The sequence below is a fragment of the Geotrypetes seraphini genome, chromosome 7, assembly GCF_902459505.1.
Source record: "Geotrypetes seraphini chromosome 7, aGeoSer1.1, whole genome shotgun sequence".
NCBI classification, from domain to species: domain Eukaryota; kingdom Metazoa; phylum Chordata; class Amphibia; order Gymnophiona; family Dermophiidae; genus Geotrypetes; species Geotrypetes seraphini.
In genome coordinates this window covers 5,161,277-5,180,102 of record NC_047090.1, presented here as the reverse complement: position 1 = coordinate 5,180,102, position 18,826 = coordinate 5,161,277, and the positions used below count along the sequence as shown (strand labels likewise).

Genomic DNA, 18,826 nt, shown 5'->3' with positions numbered 1-18,826 from the left:
TGTGGTTTGTTAGATGGGTAGGGTGGGGCTCGATTCTGTGTGGGGGGGGGGTGGTTGGGGTTGCTGAGCGGCATAAGAGCACAACTTGCTCAGCAGTCTCTCTGCCTTCTTTGCTAGTTTGGGGGGTATGGGTAGGGGTTGGGGGCTTCCGGGGTGGGGGGAGTGTTTGCATTTTGGGAGGGGTTGGGACGGGGGCTTACTTGAAAAAAATTGTTTTGTTGTACTTTTGGTGATCTTGACCTTGTTGTACTCATGTTTTGTATTGTGTCCTTGCTGATTGTACATCAATAAAACATGATTTACACTAAAGAAGAAGAGAGGAGTTTCTCTAAGAGAAAACCAATTCATATCTAAAGATGTGAAATAAGGATTCTCTTACTGACGATATTTTTATTTTGTTAGAAGTTGATCCCTCATTAACAAATTTGTCCAGTGATATTAATTCTTGTATCCTTAGACTTCAACATGGGCTGATCTGGTACAGATGAAACTCAATACAAGAAAGACGAAACTTATATGGTTTGGCCCAAAAATTGATCAATTACTCCTTTAGTGATACTGTCATCAGGTAATATTTTGACCACTGAATTTTCAGCTACAGTATTGGGTTTATTTCTTAGACTCCTCTTTGTCTATGTTTTGCTAGATAAATAATCTGTCAAAATAACATTTTCTTAGCCTTTGGATGCTGAGAAGGATCCACCATCTTTTTCTCCAACAACATTTTGCCATGTTGGTTCCGGCTATTGTACTTGCACAGTTAGATTATGCAAATTCTATTTTCATTAATCTCAGTAAAAACAATTTAAAAAGATTATAATTTATACCAAACATGGCAATTAAATTAATATTTGGGAAAAGAAAATATGATCATGGCTCTCCCCTTTTGAGGACTCTTCACTGGCTTCCGGTTTATTCGAGAATTCAGTTCAAATATGCTAACAATATTTAAAATCCTTCATGAAATTTTTTCTTTGTTGGTCTCTGTCTTTTTAAATTCTTTACGGTCGTTATATTCAAGAACTTCTCAAAGATATAAACTTGCTTTCCTCTCTTCCAAAGGGATTAAAACATTAGGTTATAAGTTCATTCTTCTGTATTTATCTTTGCAAAAATTTGAAATGATCTTCCTTCTGATATCAGAATTCATTCTTCACTTCAAAGCTTTCATAAAGCTTTAAAAACGCTACTTTTCCAGAAATCATAAATACATCCTCCCAATCTACATGAGAAGATTATAAATAATGATGCTTTCCACTTTGTATACTTTAATTGTAACGATCTATCTTTATGTGATGAATCAATTCTTGTAAACTGAATTGAGCTCTTTCTTAGGGATGACCTGGTATAAAAACCTAAAGATTGGACTGGATTGAACGTCTTACCTTTGTGTTTTTCTGTGTTCTCCAGCTTTTTAAGTAATTTTATTTTCTTGACACTCTAATTTAGACCTTGAGATACCTCTCCCATGCCACCAAGACCCTTAATTTTAATTGTTCTCATCAATTTTGCTACTTGGTTTCAACTTTTTTCTTTTATTTAGCACTTCCAGAGCCACCTTAACTCTTTTGGCAAGACGCAGGCTCTCTGTACATCTATACAGAGAGAGGTGTGCGCAGGGACTTAATCTGGTCACCATTCCCAATTGTCCTCAGTCAGTTTTATTCCATCCCCACCCCATCTTAGAAACATAGAAACATAGAAAGATGACGGCAGATAAGGGCTACAGCCCATCAAGTCTGCCCACACCATCGACCCTCCCTTTTAAGTCTAATGTCCCATTTAAGTAGAATTGTAAGAATGCCATTCTACTGACCCGCTCTTTCAAGTCCTATCCTTTGGCAGACCCTCGTAGGGATCCTACATAGGTATCCCATTTATTCTTATATCTTCATCATATCAGTACCGTTACTTCATCATCCCCAGTCCATTCTTTTCTATCCTCACCCCATCCCCACCTTAAAGACGTATCTTTTTAGGGAATCTTTCGGAAGTTAGATATTGGATGTTTATTCATTTGTATTACTAGTCTTTGTGAACCATGTTATGTTATCTTGCTACCATTTATTTATTTATTCCAGGGGAGCTCAGAACGGTTTACATGAATTTATTCAGGTATGAAATCATTTTTCCGGTCTGTCCCAGTGGGCGAAGAAGGCAAACAGGATGTTAGGCATAATTAAGAAGGGGATCACGAGTAGATCGGAAGATGTCATAATGCCACTTTATAGAACAATGGTCAGACCGCACTTGGAATATTGTGTCCAACACTGGTGTCCATACCTCAAGAAGGATATAACTCTGTTGGAGAAAGTGCAGAGGCGAGCCACGAAACTCGTCAAAGGAATGGAGCATTTGAGCTACAAAGAACAACTCGGGAAATTGGGACTGTTTACCCTCGAGAAGAGAAGGCTGAGAGGGGATTTGATAGAGACTTTTAAAATATTAAAAGGATTTGATAAGATAGACCAAGAAGCAGAAATGCTAACATTTTCAGATGTGACACGGACAAGAGGTCATAGCCTGAAACTGAGTGGTAGCAAGTTTAGGACAAATGTCAGGAAGTTCTGTTTCACTCAGCGAGTGGTGGGTGCTTGGAATGCACTCCCGGAGGAGGTTGTGGCGGAGATTACGATACCGGGATTCAAGCGCAAGTTGGATGCACATCTTCTTGCATATCATATTGAGGGATACAGTAAAGTCGGGTCTCCAAAAAGGAGTACCTAATTTGGCCGCCGCGTGTGCGGAGCACCGGACTAGATGGACCTCGGTCTGATCCGGTGAGGGCAATTCTTATGTTCTTATGTACCTGGGGCAATGGGGGGATTAAGTAACTTGCCCAGGGTCACAAGGAGCAGCGAGGGTTTGAACCCACAACCTCAGGGTGTTGAGGCTGTAGCTTTAACCATTGCACCTCACTCTCCCCTTACCATCCTCACAGTTCTTTCCCATCCCCATCCTGCATTTAGAAGAGTTTGTACAGCCACGCAACCTCCCGAGTATTTTGTGTTTCCAAGCTCCTATGTATTTTACTAAAAGGCCGGAGCATTTCTTCTAGATGTTTAAGTGCTTCGACGCCATCTACTGGATTGACATCTTCACCCCTGAAGCAGGCTTTCTATTTGAAGCCGAAACACGCACTGTGTTGGGTCCAGGAGCAAAGGCAACAGACTTTGTATTTGTACATGTGATATGTTTTAATGTGTCACTACATTTAATAAACTTCATTGGTTCTAAGGCTGATGTGCACAGTCCCTTCCCCATTTGTTTTCTTGCTCAAAAATAGGCACCAGGCAAAATTTGAGCACTTTTTATAGCACAGCACTTAGAGCAGTTTCTTAAACCTGCTAAAACTTGGTGTAAATTCAGGCACGGAACCCCTCACTGTGCCTAAATATCTGGAATACCCCGACCCATCCATGCCCTCCCATGGCCATGACCCCTTTTGGGTTGTACGTGAAACACTTTGGGAACACAGTGTCATAGAGTTGGGCATAGGGCAGATGCACATGTAAATCCTAATTGGTGCCAATTAACTCTATAATTGATCATTTGCAGCAAACTAACAGGGCTCATAATCAACTAATATAAACTAATAGGGCTCATAATCAAACAATATAAACGTCCAAAAAGCTTAGGTTTAAGCAGGCTATAATTTTTAAAAATACATAATCATCCTGATGTCCAACTGCTGATAATCGAAACTGCTTTTCTGGACATCTATTGAGATGTCCTTGCCTCTGTGTGTCCAGAGCTCTAGACGGGCTTGGTGGAGGTGTGTTATGGGTGGGCTTTGGGCGTGCATATGGGCGGGATAGACTTGGACATCTTGCAGCGACATTCAAACTTTTTATAAGACGACCTGGATGGAACTTAGATGTTTGGAGCTAGACCTGTTTTAGAAGCGTCTAAGTGCTCAAACTGACCAGATGACCACTGCATGCATCAAGATAAGACACCCCCACATACTCCCAGTGCTCACTGATCCCTTTCCACCACACAAAAAATGAGAACAAAAAGGTACATATCTGGCTCTAGAACAGCAGCGTCTGGTATGGGGAAGCCTAGTAGTGCATCAGGTGTGTAGAGTTACCTGGGCTACTGAACCATAGAGAGGAGGACCCAGGCCCATAAGGCACTCTAGCCACATCTATGGTATTAAGTATAAGCCCATCAAAACTCACCCAAACCCTACTATACTGACATTTAGGTACCACCTGCAGTCATAAGGGGTGGGACACAGGTGGGTATAGTAGGTTTTGGAGAGCTCACCATAAATTATAAGGGTGTTGTGGTGAGAAATACATCTGACACCCTTTATGTGAAGTTCACAGAAGTGCCCTCTAAGGTGCCCCACTGCTCTACTGGGATGTCTATGTGGCCAATCCATTAGAATGCTGGCCCCTCCCACATCAAATGGTCTGGATTAGGACGTTCTGAACATGGACATTTTTGTATTTGAAAATGGCCAAAAAAGTCTAGCGGTTTCAAAAATATCTGTTCCCCTGCCCTGGTATTTGGCGTCTTGCAAGATACATCCAAAGCCGGACTTAGATGTCCTATAGAAAATGCCCTCCTAATAGGTTTAACTTTGTGCGGCCTTCTGTATATAGATTCCAGAGGAAAGTGCTGATGGCATGCTGAATGTCCAATTGTTAGCGGCCTCTTCTCATCTGGATTTTAGAAAACAGTTAAAAACTCAATTATTTACTAGGCTAGGGTCTTAACACTTAATACTGCAGCCAAACTGATCTTCTCAAGACGCAAGTCTGACCATGCCTCCCCACTCCTTGCCAAACTTCACTGGCTCCCAATAATCTCCAGAATCCATTTCAAATGTTCCTGCCTGGCTTTCAAGATCATTCACGGAATCCTGCCTCCTCTTATCCCGCTGTCTTTCAACTCCTCCAGTCCCGACTCCTCCAGAACTGCCCAAAGGCTTAAACTAGCCTTCCCCTCTCCACGCGGCATCCACTATTCAGGCAAACTGGGAAAATCCCTTCTCTTCAAAATCACAGGTCTTTGGAACGACCTCACCTCCCCGCTGCGGAACCTGAGCTCCCTTCAGTTATTCCGCAAACAACTGAAAACCTGGCTTTTCAGCAAATTGTAGCTCTATCCTTCCCCCCCTTTCTCTCCCCCCTTCTACACATAAGTTCATGTCATCCTTTTTCTTCTTCTCTACCCACTATTTTAAGTTCTTGTAAACCGTGTCGAGCTCCATTCTCATGGAGATGATGCGGTATATAAACTTAAGGTTTAGATTAGATTAGATTAGGAACAGATTTTTTGCTATGTAAAATTCTCCGCATTCTTTTTATGCATTTTATAATTTTATGTATTTCTCTGTTTACTAGCTTTTAATTGCTGTTTTTATATAACTTGTACTGTTTGTATCTTATTCAATTGTTATGAACCACTTAGAACTCTCGGGTATGGCGGTATATAAAAATAAATTTATTATTATTATTATTATTAATTGTACTAGTATGCTATGTAGGGATGTTATGGTAGGTTATCCTCTAGTATTTTAACCATTTCCACCCAGTTCCCAGCCCTTTTCTTATCTAGCCCATCCACTGCAGCTAAAGTGTTTGGTCAAGAGTTACAAACCATGACTCTTCTGAAATGTGTGAACTTTATCTGGGCAGTGGGTAGCGCTGGGGGGGGGGGGGAGGGGGGGAGGGGCTGGAACAGCAGACTCCACAGTACCAAGCTCGGGATATAAAACCAGGTCTTTTGCCTGGCACTGAGGCCTTAAGCCTTCTTCAGACATTATTTCTTTAAACTGGTGTTTACTTTGCTAACTTAAACTAGGTTCAGACAGGTTAACACAAAGGCATTAAACCAGTTCTGAAAACTGGCAAGTTTAGTAATCTGTTACTTATAATTTATTGCTGTGATATGTTTGGGACAAACACCTTTTAAGTTTGGGGCAAAGGAGACAAACCAAGCTATGCTCTTGCTCGCCATTCCCCTAGTACTGACACTGTTTGATGTGAAAAGTTGGTCAGCCAAGGTCCCTGTGGCCCATCCCATTCTGCTGCTTATGGGGGACACCTATTACCTATTTATCATATATAAACTGTTAACCAGTATTGCTTGCTGGCAACCTTACTGGGAGCCCATCTGCTGGCTGAAAAGCTCACCAGAATGAGGTGATCTGTAGCGAAAGTCTTCTTTGGTCAGAAGAAGCAAGGCTTTGCCATTCATCTCAAATGTGTTGCTGTCAAGTGCCCTCAGGGAGAACTCCTTTTCTGCCCACTTCAGCCACTGTGCCACATCGTCCCTGCTCCAGTAAGCTGGCTGCAGACCTGTAGATGGAACACAAAAGTCAATGTTAACAGACAAAAAAAAAAAAGGAGAATGAATTTAAGTGATATCAAGGATCCGTTAACTCCGCAAGTCTCACTAGGAAGCTTCTTCAGAAAGGTTCAAATCTCATATTTGACTTCTTTGTAAAGGCCACTAAAATATGGTTTATTAAGTTATTTATTTATATACCACTTATATCCTAAGTGGTTTTACATTCAGGTACTTTATCATATTTCCCTATCTGTTCCGGCAAACTCAAACTCTGGTGTACCTGGGGCAGTGGGGGGGGGGGGGGAATTAAGTGACTTGCCCAGGGTCACAAGGAGCAGTGAGGGATTTGAACCCACAACCTCAGGGTACAGAGGCTGAAGCTCTAACCACTGCGCCACACACACCCACATTGCTGGAAGTACTGTTAAAGATTTCTAAGTATCATTTCAAGGAAAGAGCGACTCATGCAATGGAATGCTCTGAATTAACTCCCCAGTCATTAGTAGTGCTATAGAAGCTTTTAATAAACAATGCTTCAGTTAAAATCAAAGCTAGGTCATCTAAGCATCAAAAATTGTAGCTGGTGCCTCAAATTCAGAAAAGCAAAATATAGAATGTTGTAATAAAGGAGATAGGCTCCTGGCTAGGAGGGGGGAGGTTAGATCCAGATCTTCACATGAGGACTTCCGGGAAGCCCCGCAATCTACCAAGAGCCTTCCTTGGTGGTCTTCCTTAGACCCTGGGAGAGGTCACCTTGATCTAGAAGTAAGAGTCACAAGGAAGGGCAGGGGTCTAAGGAAAATCCCAAGGAAATTCCTTTAAAGAAGAGGCGGTCAGAGAAAGAAGAAGGATTTAGTGGAGAACCGCCCGAGGGGGAAGAGGAAATGATTTGGGAAACTCGGGTAAGAAGAAGAATATGGGGTCAGGAAGACAGCATGGAAGTAGACAACTAATCCTTGGTCTGGCTCTAGTGGAGGTAAGAGGACCATACAGTGACTTTCTCTCTTAACTTCCATGCCCTGATTAAATGTGAAGATTAGGGGAGGGGGAAATGGGGATTGGATGGAAATCAAGGTAACTCTGAACAGCAATTTGGAATCCCTTTGAAAGTGCTTTCTTTGGACTTTCCAAAGCCCTGTATAACTCAGGGTGAGTTACAGACTGCATCTGCATAGGACTAATTTGCATATTTTTTTGTCACATCTCCAGCCTGTTCAAAACGCAGCGATCAGGCTTCTGAAAACCCTCCTTGCCTGCGACCCTGTCTCCCAGGCTCTAACGTCGGCTTACTGGCTGCCTGTAGCCAAGCGTTATGTCTTCAAAGGCCTTGACGCTAGCATTCAAACCCTTGCATGACATAGCGCCGGCCTCCGTGACGACTAAGCTTCCTACGTATGTGCCAAACCAGTCTCTCCACTCCCAGGATGAAATATGCTTCAAAATGCCCCCTGGTCATGCCCTTCAACTGCAAACCGCAAAGCAATGGTCCTACTCCCACTTCATAATGAGCCACTGGAATCGACTGCCCCCACAGATCAGATCCCTTGAAGGACTCCTCAACTTTAGAAAAGCAATAACCACAAACCTCTTCACCTAAACCCCTAACCTTGACCGACAGACTACAAAGAAATGTATATTGGTACCAGAACCAGTATGTGTCATATAAGAATAACTTTCTGTTTGTCAAATCAGGATATAACTAGTACTGAAAACCTTGCCCCATAAGGACAACTACAGTATAGCAAATTGTAACCAGGAAACTGTATATTATGTATGTATCAAGTTAAGATAAAAATTTGTATCATAAACTTGTACAGAAATCATCAAGGTTTCAAGGTTTTATTAAAAATTTGATTAATCGCCTATTAACATTCTAGGCGATATACAATACAATTAAATTGAGGGGATCAAAATTAAAATAATTAACAAGAACTAAAACACGGACAAGACCCACAGACAAATGGAAAACAAGAGGGTAGAGGGTGAAATGAAATATTTTAGAAAAGAAAGCAGTTAATGAAAACACAAAGGGGTAGGGAAAATTAGTTGAGAGCTGCCTTTTCATAGATTGTAAAAGAGAATAAAGGAGTAAAAGTATCTCTGTAGTGTAGAGGAAGCTTTTTAATGCTCCTTTAAATTTATCAATATTTGACTCTTCCCTCAGATAAGAGGGCAGGGAGTTCAAGATTTGAGGTGCTGCAGGCAAATGAAGTGATACGACTTATATGAAAAGTTTTGAGGGAGGGAACAAAAAGTAAATTTTGAGAAGAAGATCTTAGAATTCTAGCGGAATCAATAGCTTATCGATAAAAGCTGGTAGTCTGGATTTGAGCACTTTGAAAGTGAGAAGTGCGATTTTGAAAGTGCATAACCTATTCTGACCTTGGACAATGGGATAGAAATCAAATTTAAGTCATTAATTAATTAACAAGTTCAAAGTGAGAGACTGAGAGGCAACGGGTGCCCCCAAGGCCTCATGGTCATGCCAGACAATTAAGTGATGGAATAAGTGATTTTTTTATTTTTTTTTTTACCTTAACCACTATAGTACTTTTTGCTTATGACTATTGGGCTCGTGTGAGGACTAGGCCACAGGTGAATCTCAATCTGGAGGTTCATGTGTCCAAATCTGTCTAGGCCTGCTGTTCAGCTGCTTTTAATTAATCAGGCTGACACTATAGCTAACCCCCTTTTTACAAAACCGTGCAAGAGGTTTTTAGCGCTGGACGGCAGGCACGCTGGTCCGATGGTCAGAGTTCCTATGAGCATTCAGCGTGCCGGCCAGTGCTAAAAAACCTCTTGCGCGGTTTTGTAAAAGGTGGGGAGGGGTAAGATTGCAAGAAATATACATTTAACTTTGCAAGTAGATATGTTACTGAAATTATCTCTTTGTGAAACTTGCATAATCAATCTAACAGCAATTTTTTAAAAAAAATTATATTTCTAGCAAGAGGAAAAATTATAATGTTTTATATTTCCCATAAAAAATTTTGCTATTATGTTTTCCATTTATTTACTTTTTACTTAGTGTTGCCATAGTAATGCCAGTTGTCATGGTGACATTTTCCAGTTACCTGTTCAATGCAGCAGGTATCGGTACCCGCTTACTAGATAATGGGAACACTTCAATGTATTTATATGTAGGGCTAGTTCAGTACTTTACAAGAAGGGTACTATGGTATTAGGTAGCAAAAGTGCACAAAACAAAGAAATCACCAAGTTTTTCCACAGAGAAGAGGGAAAACAAAACACAAATGAAACTGTGGAAATTAAGGTCTCGATACAGAGGTTTTAATGACAATTATTCTTCACAAATAAAAGAAATGCAGTCAAAATAAAGTTAATCCATATAGAACGTGACCATTAATTTTTTTCATCAAAACGGGACATCTATTAATATTCAGCCCCGCCCCCTAATCCCACCCTAACCCCACCCCCAATCCCGCCCTAGCCCCGCCCCCAATTTCTTCCATTCATTTTTCATGTACACACAATATCTTATTAATTCATAATGGTAAACAGAAAAAATTTTTAATAACACAAAGCACACTGTACGCAGAGAAAATGTTAATTATCATTTACGAGTTTCGGGGTTTTTTCAAAGATGTCAAGGCAGATTACTTTAAAATATGCAATGTCGGTAACTATAGAAAAATAGACAAATATAGTGCAAAATATAGACATATAGACATTGGGGGGATTAAGTGACTTCATCGGGATCACAAGGAGCTGTGTGGATTTGAACCCACAACTTCAGCTTTAACTACTGCGCCACACTCTTGCGCTTCTTTTTCAAGGGTCCCACGACAACAAGAGGGCATCTGTTGAAAATCAGGGGCGGGAAACTACGAGGTGACACCAGGAAATTCTTTTTCACTGAAAGAGTGGTTGATCGCTGGAATAGTCTTCCACTGCAGGTGATTGAGGCCAGCAGCGTGCCTGATTTTAAGGCCAAATGGGATCGGCACATGGGATCTATTCACAGGGCAAAGGAAGGGGAGGGACATTAAGGTGGGCAGACTGGATGGGCCGTGGGCCCTTATCTGCCGTCTATTTCTATGTTTCTATGTTTCTCTTGCTATGGCAACAGGAGAAACTGAGAGACAAACATCAAGAGGTTTATCAATATCACCAGACCTTCAATGTCGACCTGCAAAAGACCCACCTTCAGGCCCATATAAGAACACAAAAGATTGCATTGCAGATCTATGTTAGATTTTTTTGATTTATCTATGTACAATATCCATATAGCAACATAGGGTCCAATGTTCAAATGATTTAAGTGGGGTAGGAGAGGCTCCTGCCTGCTGAAGTCACACTCGGTGGCCAGCCGCCCACCGATATTCAATGGCACTTAATCAGGTAGTGCTGCAGAATGTCAGCACTAATCAGTCAATTTGCAAAGGGCAATAATAATAATAATAATAATAACTTTATTCTTGAGGCATTCCGAGGGCAGAGTTAGAGAGGGGCTCGCAGCTATAAATGTGCTGGCAATATTGCTGATGCCCACTAGTTAATCAAGCAAACAGGACTGCACAAATAGCAGTCTTAACTTTGGTCACTTAGCTATGCATAGGTTGAACAACAACCAGTACCTATATAATTTCCATCTAGCAGCCAACACGCTCCCCTCCTTCCTACTTCCCCTCCAACAAGCTCCCCTCCCTCCCACTTCCAACAACATGATCTGATCCCCCCAAACCCCTCTGATATGCTATGTGCAATCTTATATCCGCCGAATCCTCTTTAATTAGAGTTCTATGCGGGTTAGAATCAATATATTGTTACATAGAATTTTGTATAGAGTTAAATATATTACAAAGAATTATATACAGTATACTATATAAAGTTATCAACCTCCCTTCATACATACACTCATTGGTCCTCCTCAGAGTCTATCTTACATCCCTGGTGGTCTGTTGGGGTCGTGGGGCAGAAGCTAAAGATGGAGCCACCAGGGGCAGGAGTGACTGGGGATCACTCTTGTCCAGACTACTCCACTGGACCACCTTTGGGGGAAGGCAGTCATGAAGAAAAATTGGAAAGGGGGGTGCAAAGTCCATTTATTTATTTGAAAATGTATTACCCACAGCATCCCACAAGTCTGCAATGGGAACAATAAAACATACACATAAACTCAAAACATACAATCATAAAAACTGCAGAAACAACAATAAAACAACAGGCTTGCTTAAATAAAATTATCTTCACAAGTTTACTAAATTGTAACATACTTGAAGATCCCTTAACATCAGTAGGCAACGCATTCCATAAGCCTGGACTTAGCTAAGTCCGTTTTTGTTCACACAATATAATCTTTAAGAAATCACCAGATTTAAAATAAAAACAAGTGCATACACAATGACTGGATGGTGGGTCCAGCTATAGGGGCCTAGGCCCTTGGCTAGATTACACACTTCTGAGTGTATGTTACTCCTATACAACGAGTTTGCTAACTCGTCATTTGAAGCAAAGATAGTTTCAGTTTGCTTAAGTAGGATGGTATTCATGAAACAAGGAACCTAAAATAGTTGGCCCATTGTCCCATAAAACCATAAAGATCAAACATACTACCTTGAATTCAATATGTGATAAAACCGGTAACCAGTGCAAATCACGCAAACTAGGCAAAATGTGGCCAAATTTAGACACAAGTGTGATAATCCATGCAGCTGCATTCTGTGCCAGTTGTAATGCATGACTCACATATTCAGGCAAACCAATATTTTTCTTGCACCGTTTATGACCCTCTGCCAAGATGTTGGCTTTACCGCTTATGCCAGGGGTGTCCAATGTCAGTCCTCGAGGGCCGCAATCCAGTCGGGTTTTCAGGATTTCCCCAATGAATATGCATGAGATCGATGTGCATGCACTGCTTTCAATATATATTCATTGGGGAAATCCTGAAAACCCGATTGGATTCCAGCCCTCAAGGACCGGAGTTGCCCATGTCTGGGTTAACATGACATCCCTTAAGTTAATTCAACTTGTACGTCAACTCAACTTGTACCCCACTAATCTTTTGTAAACCGCATAGAACTTAACGGTATTGCGGTATATAAACTGTTATTATTATTATTATTTTCTCTCTGCCCTTCCCCTCCCCCAACCCCTCATTCAAAATATAAAGGCCTTAGCTCAGGGGTGTCAAAGTCCCTCCTGGAGGGCCGCAATCCAGTCGGGTTTTCAGGATTTCCCCAATGAATATGCATGAGATCTATGTGCATGCACTGCTTTCAATGCATATTCATTGGGGAAATCCTGAAAACCCGACTGGATTGCGGCCCTCGAGGACCGACATTGGACACCCCTGGCTTATGCAGATGATATTCAGCTTTTGCATCCATTTGACCCAACTAACCCAGCAGAAACATTAGAAATTAACAGGAAACTTGAGGAGATTCATCAATGGCTTGACACAAACAGATTAGCCCTCAATGTTAATAAATCAAACATCATGTTTTTCCCTTGGAAAGATAGTTCTAAAGTTTCTTTTCCAATTTCGATTAAAGCTACCGCCTTACAACTAATAAGTAATATCAAAATCTTAGGGGTGGTCTTTGATGAAAAACTGACTTATCATAATCATATTAGTAATATTGTTAAATCTTCCTTTTACAGACTTCGCCAAATTCGTTCACTATCCAAATTTCTATGCCCAAAGTCTCTTAATACAGTGTTCTTCAACCTTTTTACACCTATGGACCGGCGGAAATAAAATAATTATTTCGTGGACCGGCAAACTAATAAGACTGAAATGTTTAAAAACCCCATTGCCGCCCTGTCCTCGCGAGCTCGGTCCCGTTAACCATCTGATCCCATCCGCACAAGCCTCAAATAGTTATGATTTTATACTGAACATATTTTATTAAAGTATAAAAAGAAACAATATTCTGTACAATTGTCATTTTATAAATATAAATAATACAGGGCAAGGATCAACAAAACCCCCGTCTCCCCTCCCCTTCACATATATCCCCTCTACTATCAAGAAAACTGAATAAGCCAAATTATTACAGAATACTACACAAATATCATGCTAACAGAATACCTCAGTCACACATGGCAGGAATGGTGTTAGAGGGAGTGCAACTAGGGCAACTGCCTCCTGGTCAGAGAAAGCCCTAAGCCAGCTGGAAGCTAAAGACGCACTGCCTGGGCTTTGCACTCCCCAGTTATGTCTAACATCAGCTCTAGCAGGATACATATTTTAAATCTGATATATTCTAATCACAAGATAGAAATAAAATTATTTTTTTCTACCTTTTGTCGTCTCTGGCTTCTGCTTTCATCGTCTTTTCACTCTCTTCCATCCAGCGTCTGCCCTCTGTCTCTTCAATCCAGCATCTGCCTCTTCCATCCACTGTCTGCCCTCTACCTCTACCCCTCCCCCTCCCATATGGTATTTGCGTTCTTTCTATACCCCTCTCTCCTACACCAGATCTAGCATCTTCGTCCCTCTTTCCTTATTTTTCATCTGACCCCCCTTCCCAGCATCAATCTCTCTCTACCTTGTCATTCCTCTGTCTCTCCCCTTTCCCTCATCTGATCTCTCCATTCCATCCTGACTCCTTCCCCTCCTCTAATCTCCCTGACAGCTGTTTCCTTCCAATGTTCCAGCAGTACCTTCTCCCTTTCTTCCTCCCCTTATCCAACAGTAACTCTCTTCCCTTTCCCTTCCCCTTCTCCCCTGTCAGCAGTAGCCCCTTCCCCTCCCTTGTCCAGGAGTACCCCTTCTCCCTTTCCTCCTCCCCTTATCCAACAGTAATTCTCATCCCTTTCCCTTTCCCTTCTCCCCTGCCAGCAGTAGCCCCTTCCCCTCCCTTGTCTAGGAGCACCTCTACTCCCTTCCCTCCTTCCCTCTCCAGCAAATGTTTCCTCTATGTAGGCTAGTGGCAGTTCTGTGTGCTTTTAACTTCGGCACACAGCTGCCCCTAAGCAGTATTTTAGCGCGGTTTCATGAGGCAACCTCGGGGCCTTTGGTAGGCCAGCCCGCTTCGATGATGCGATGTGGGCCGGCCTACCAAAGGCCCCGAGGCTGCCTCATGAAACCGCGCTTAAATACTGCCTAGGGGCAGCTGTGTGCTGAAGTTAAAAGCACACAGACCTGCCGCTGCTTTTCTGGGGGTGCGGAGACATACACGGCAGGAGTCAGTGGTGGCAGGCAGGAGTGCCGGCATAGCAACAACAACAGGAAGTTGCACGTCAGCTGAGCCGGCACCTTTTGCTGCGGCGGGGTCCTGAATCCTTTGCGGACCGGCAAGATTTTTTTGCGGACCTACACCGGTCCACGGACCGGCGGTTGAAGAACTGTGTCTTAATATACTAATTCATTCCCTGGTTATTTCGAAAATTGATTATTGTAATGCTTTACTTATGGGAATAACTCAAAAAGAAATTAGACATTTGCAGATCATTCAAAATACCTCAATTAAACTCATAATGAAAGCAAGGAAATTTGATCATGTCACTCCTCTTCTTAAGAAAGCACAGTGGCTTCCAGTAGCGCATCGAATTCAATATAAACTAAATCTACTTACTTTCAAATCCCTGTTATATAAAGCCCCAGCTTTCATCTACAAGTTATTGATCCCTTATACCCCAATCAGATCACTGAGATCTATTGACCAACATCTATTAGTTACGCCCTCACTTAAAGTTATTAATACATGGCGGCACTTTATCTTCTCTGTTACAGCTCCTCAAACTTGGAACTCCCTCCCTATTTATCTCAGAGAAGAAAAGAACTTAAGATAAATTTAAAAGTCAACTTAAGAGCTTTTTGTTCAAATATGCTTATGATATTTAGGAGTCCCGGTCTAATTTCGCTTTTTTTCAGAAGGCTCCTTCTTTTATTTCCCTCCTATTGCTTTTTACCATAATCGTCCTTCTTTCTATCATTATTATTGTATTTCATTACCCTGCCTTTCCCTTTGTTTTCCTTTTCTGTTTATTCTGTTAGTCGTTCATTTAATATGTTTTGTTCAGTGTCCATCTGTCTTATAACCCCTGTATTATCTGTAAATTGAATGATTTGTTCATCGCTTAGATATCTGAGTAGGCGATTAATCAAATACTTAATAAACTTGAAACTTGATAAAGCGAATTGCAATAGTCAAAAATAGGAGTGAACAAGGAAATAATAACAGTTTGAAAATTGTCTGGTGAGAGATAAACCCTCAATCTTCTAAAGAGACGTAGCTTTAAAAAAGCTTTTGACACAACAGCCTTAATCTGTGGCTTAAAAGATAAAGCAGAATCAAGGATAATACCTAAATATTTGCATTGACTAAGTAAGGGGATCTTCACACTATCAAAAACTATCTCTGTTGGAAACAAATTCAGCTGATTACTGCACCCAGTTCCTAAAATTTGAGTCTTAACGATATTCAGCTTAAGATGATTTTGAGACATCCATTGTCTAATCACCTGCAAACACTTATTCAACAACAGGAGAGCATTGGTTAAAGAACCCTGGACTGGAGCCAAAAACTGTATATTGTCAGCATGGAGCCAAAAGAGCCAAAAAGCACAGTTACTGTAACAGGTGTTATCTAGGGACAGCAGGCAGATATTCTCTACATGTGGGTGACGTCACCGACGGAGCCCCCTAGTAGACGTTTTTGCAAGCAGACTTGCTCGAAGACCTTCAGGCTTGCGATTGGCCCGCGCATGCGCGCGAGCCCCTCCCAACCTGCCTAGGGCATGTGTCTCCTCACTGTGTCCTCAGTTCAGATAGCAAGCAAAGAAGCCAACCACGGGGAGGTGGGTGGGTTGCGAGAATATCTGCCTGCTGTCCCTGGATAACACATGAAGAGAATATGCTGCCTGCTTGTCCTGGGATAATTTATATCTAACTTTCTAAGCTTCTGACAAAGAGACAGTACATAAATATTAAAAAGAGCAGCCGACAAAGACATGCCATTTGCAAGTTCAGCCCAATCAGAACAATCCTTAAAGACTTCCACACAACTCCTATCTGTCAAAAGGAATAAAACCAATCATAAACCCTGCCTCCAAAGCCTAAAGATCTTAATCTCAACAGCAAGATCTGATGATTGACTGTATCAAATGCAGAAGAAATATCAAAACAATCATAAGAAAGCAATCACCTTGATCAAAGCCAACACATATGAACTCAAGAGTAGACAACAACATCAACTCTATAGTGTTTAGAACAAAATCCAAACTGAAAGTCATCAAGAACACTATACTTATCAAGAAATTCCTGAAACTGAGAAAGCACAATCTTCTCAAGAACCTTAGCAATAAAATTTAATGAAGAAATAGTACGATAGTGCACTCTTTCATGTCCTCTCTGCTGATTCTTATCAAGGGATGAAACACAGCTTTCTTCAATCTACTAGGCACACAGCCCTCAGCCAGTGAGAGAGTAACTATGGCCAAAATAGAAGGAGTCAATGCCTCTCTCATCATAGAGAGTACCCCAATGAGACATGGATACAGAGAATTTGTCAATTTACATATATTTAGAACATACGAAATGCCGCTGCTGGGTCAGACCAGTGGTCCATCGTGCCCATAACTTGTCTAACTTTGTCTTGAATCCCTGGAGGGTGTTTTCCCCTATAACAGCCTCCGGAAGAGTGTTCCAATTTTCCACCACTCTCTGGGTGAAGAAGAACTTCCTTACGTTTGTACGTAATCTATCCCCTTTTAACTTCAGAGAGTGCCACCTCGTTCTCCCTACCTTGGAGAGGGTGAACAACCTGTTTTTATCTACTAAGTCAATTCCCTTCATTATCTTGAATGTTTCGATCATGTCCCCTCTCAATCTCCTCTGTTCGAGGGATAAGAGGCTCAATTTCTCTAATCTCTCGCTGTACGTCATGTCAGACCAAAGGGGGTGGGGGGCGTCTAGAGGAGAGATGGCAGGGGGAGACAGACAGTTTCTGGAAGGGGCAGACAATGGATGGAATGGGCAGATGCTGGATTGAAGAGATAGAGCAGACACTAGAAGGAAAAGAGTGAAAAGAAGATAAAAGCAGAAACCAGAGAGAACAAAAGGTAGAAAAAAAATCATTTTATTTCTATTTTGTCATTAGAATATATCAGATTTAAAATATATATCCTGCTAGAGACATAATTGGGGACTGCAAAGCCCAGGCAGTGCTTCTTTAGCTAGATGGAAGGGGTGGAGAAAGAGGGCACATGATGGAAGGAGGGGATAAATAAAAGGAGGGCACATGATGGGGGGAAAAGGATTGAGATAGGGAAATACTGGAGGGGGTGAGGGAAAGAGGTGGTAAGCTGTAGGTAGACAGTAAAAAAGGAAATTGATTAGAGGGTAGTAAGAACGTAATCTAGATGGATGCAGAAAATAAATTGAAAAGGAAAATGAGGGAAGAAGGAAATTGCAGAAGAGAGGTGTAGGAGAGGAGAGAGATGCCAGACCAATGGGGGTGAAAGGAGAGATGGAAGGGGGAGGCATATAGTTTCTGGAAGGGGCATAGAAGGAGAAAAGATGCCATACAGGGGCAGAGAGACGGCAGACAGTGGATGGAAGGAAGAGAGTAACAAGAAGATGAGGAAAGCAGAAACCAGAGAAGACAAAGGTAGAACAAAAATTTTCAATTTATTTATTGCTTTAGGAGACATGTGTCACTGTTTATGTGGTGTTGCATTGTATTCAGAGTCCAGCTTCTTGCTGGTTCAATTTAACCTTTGTTTATGTATTTCTATTTTATCCCCCCTTTTACAAAACTGTGGAGCGTTTTTTAGCGCCAACCGTGGTGGTAGCAGCTCTGATGCTCAGAATTCTATGAGCGTCAGAGCTGTTACCACCGTGGCTAAAATCCACACTACAGTTTTGTATAAGGGGGAGGGGTTAGTTTGTGATGACATATTCCATACTAGGCGAAGGTGTTTTCTGTGTTCTGTGTGTTGGAAAGACATGGTTGTCTGTTAGGATTGACGGTGTAGGATTGATCTGTACTAGTCTGGCTTGTTTAGTTTTTCAATGGGTGTATTGATGTTGTACTGCTCACTGCAGTATGTAAGATGCTGCCTTTAACTAGGTACTCATGTGTGATATGTGGATTGTTACTAAAAATCATATTTTTCATACAGATGGGGGGTGTCAAAAAATGATGGATCTCGGGTGTCACATATGCTAGGTACGATAAGATAAACACTTTCAAAAGGAGTATGGTAAAGTCCAGTAAAGTAAATCAGACAGACACAGCATAGACCAGATTACTACAGAATGAAGGAAAAAGCCTCAGAAAAGGCCCTCCCACCTCACCAAAACGGCTTAAAGAGGTGGTGGAGCGGTCACCTCACTGGCAAAAAATCTTCAATTTAAGTGCACGTCTTATGCTGTGCTGTATATGCCAATAAATATTAAAGATAGAGGAACAAAATCCACTTATCCTGCTGATCGGAACACCAACGGTGGCCAGCGTTTCACATTCTCATGCTGCCTCAGGGTGTATCCCGACCGATCAGACTCTATTCAAACCGGACGTCTCCACGTCTCAATGTGAAATGACAGTTA

General features: G+C 41.6%; 1 protein-coding gene across 3 annotated transcripts in view; it reads right to left on the bottom strand.

The window, feature by feature from the left end:
* The window catches only part of ETV6 (ETS variant transcription factor 6), a 202,804-nt gene that overhangs the window by 45,998 nt on the left and 137,980 nt on the right, over positions 1-18,826 (bottom strand). For all 3 annotated transcript variants that reach the window (XM_033953336.1, XM_033953337.1, XM_033953338.1), the window contains one exon: positions 6,150-6,314. In XM_033953336.1, coding sequence (XP_033809227.1) covers positions 6,150-6,314 — 165 coding nt within the window. The remainder of the gene's footprint in view (positions 1-6,149; positions 6,315-18,826) is intronic.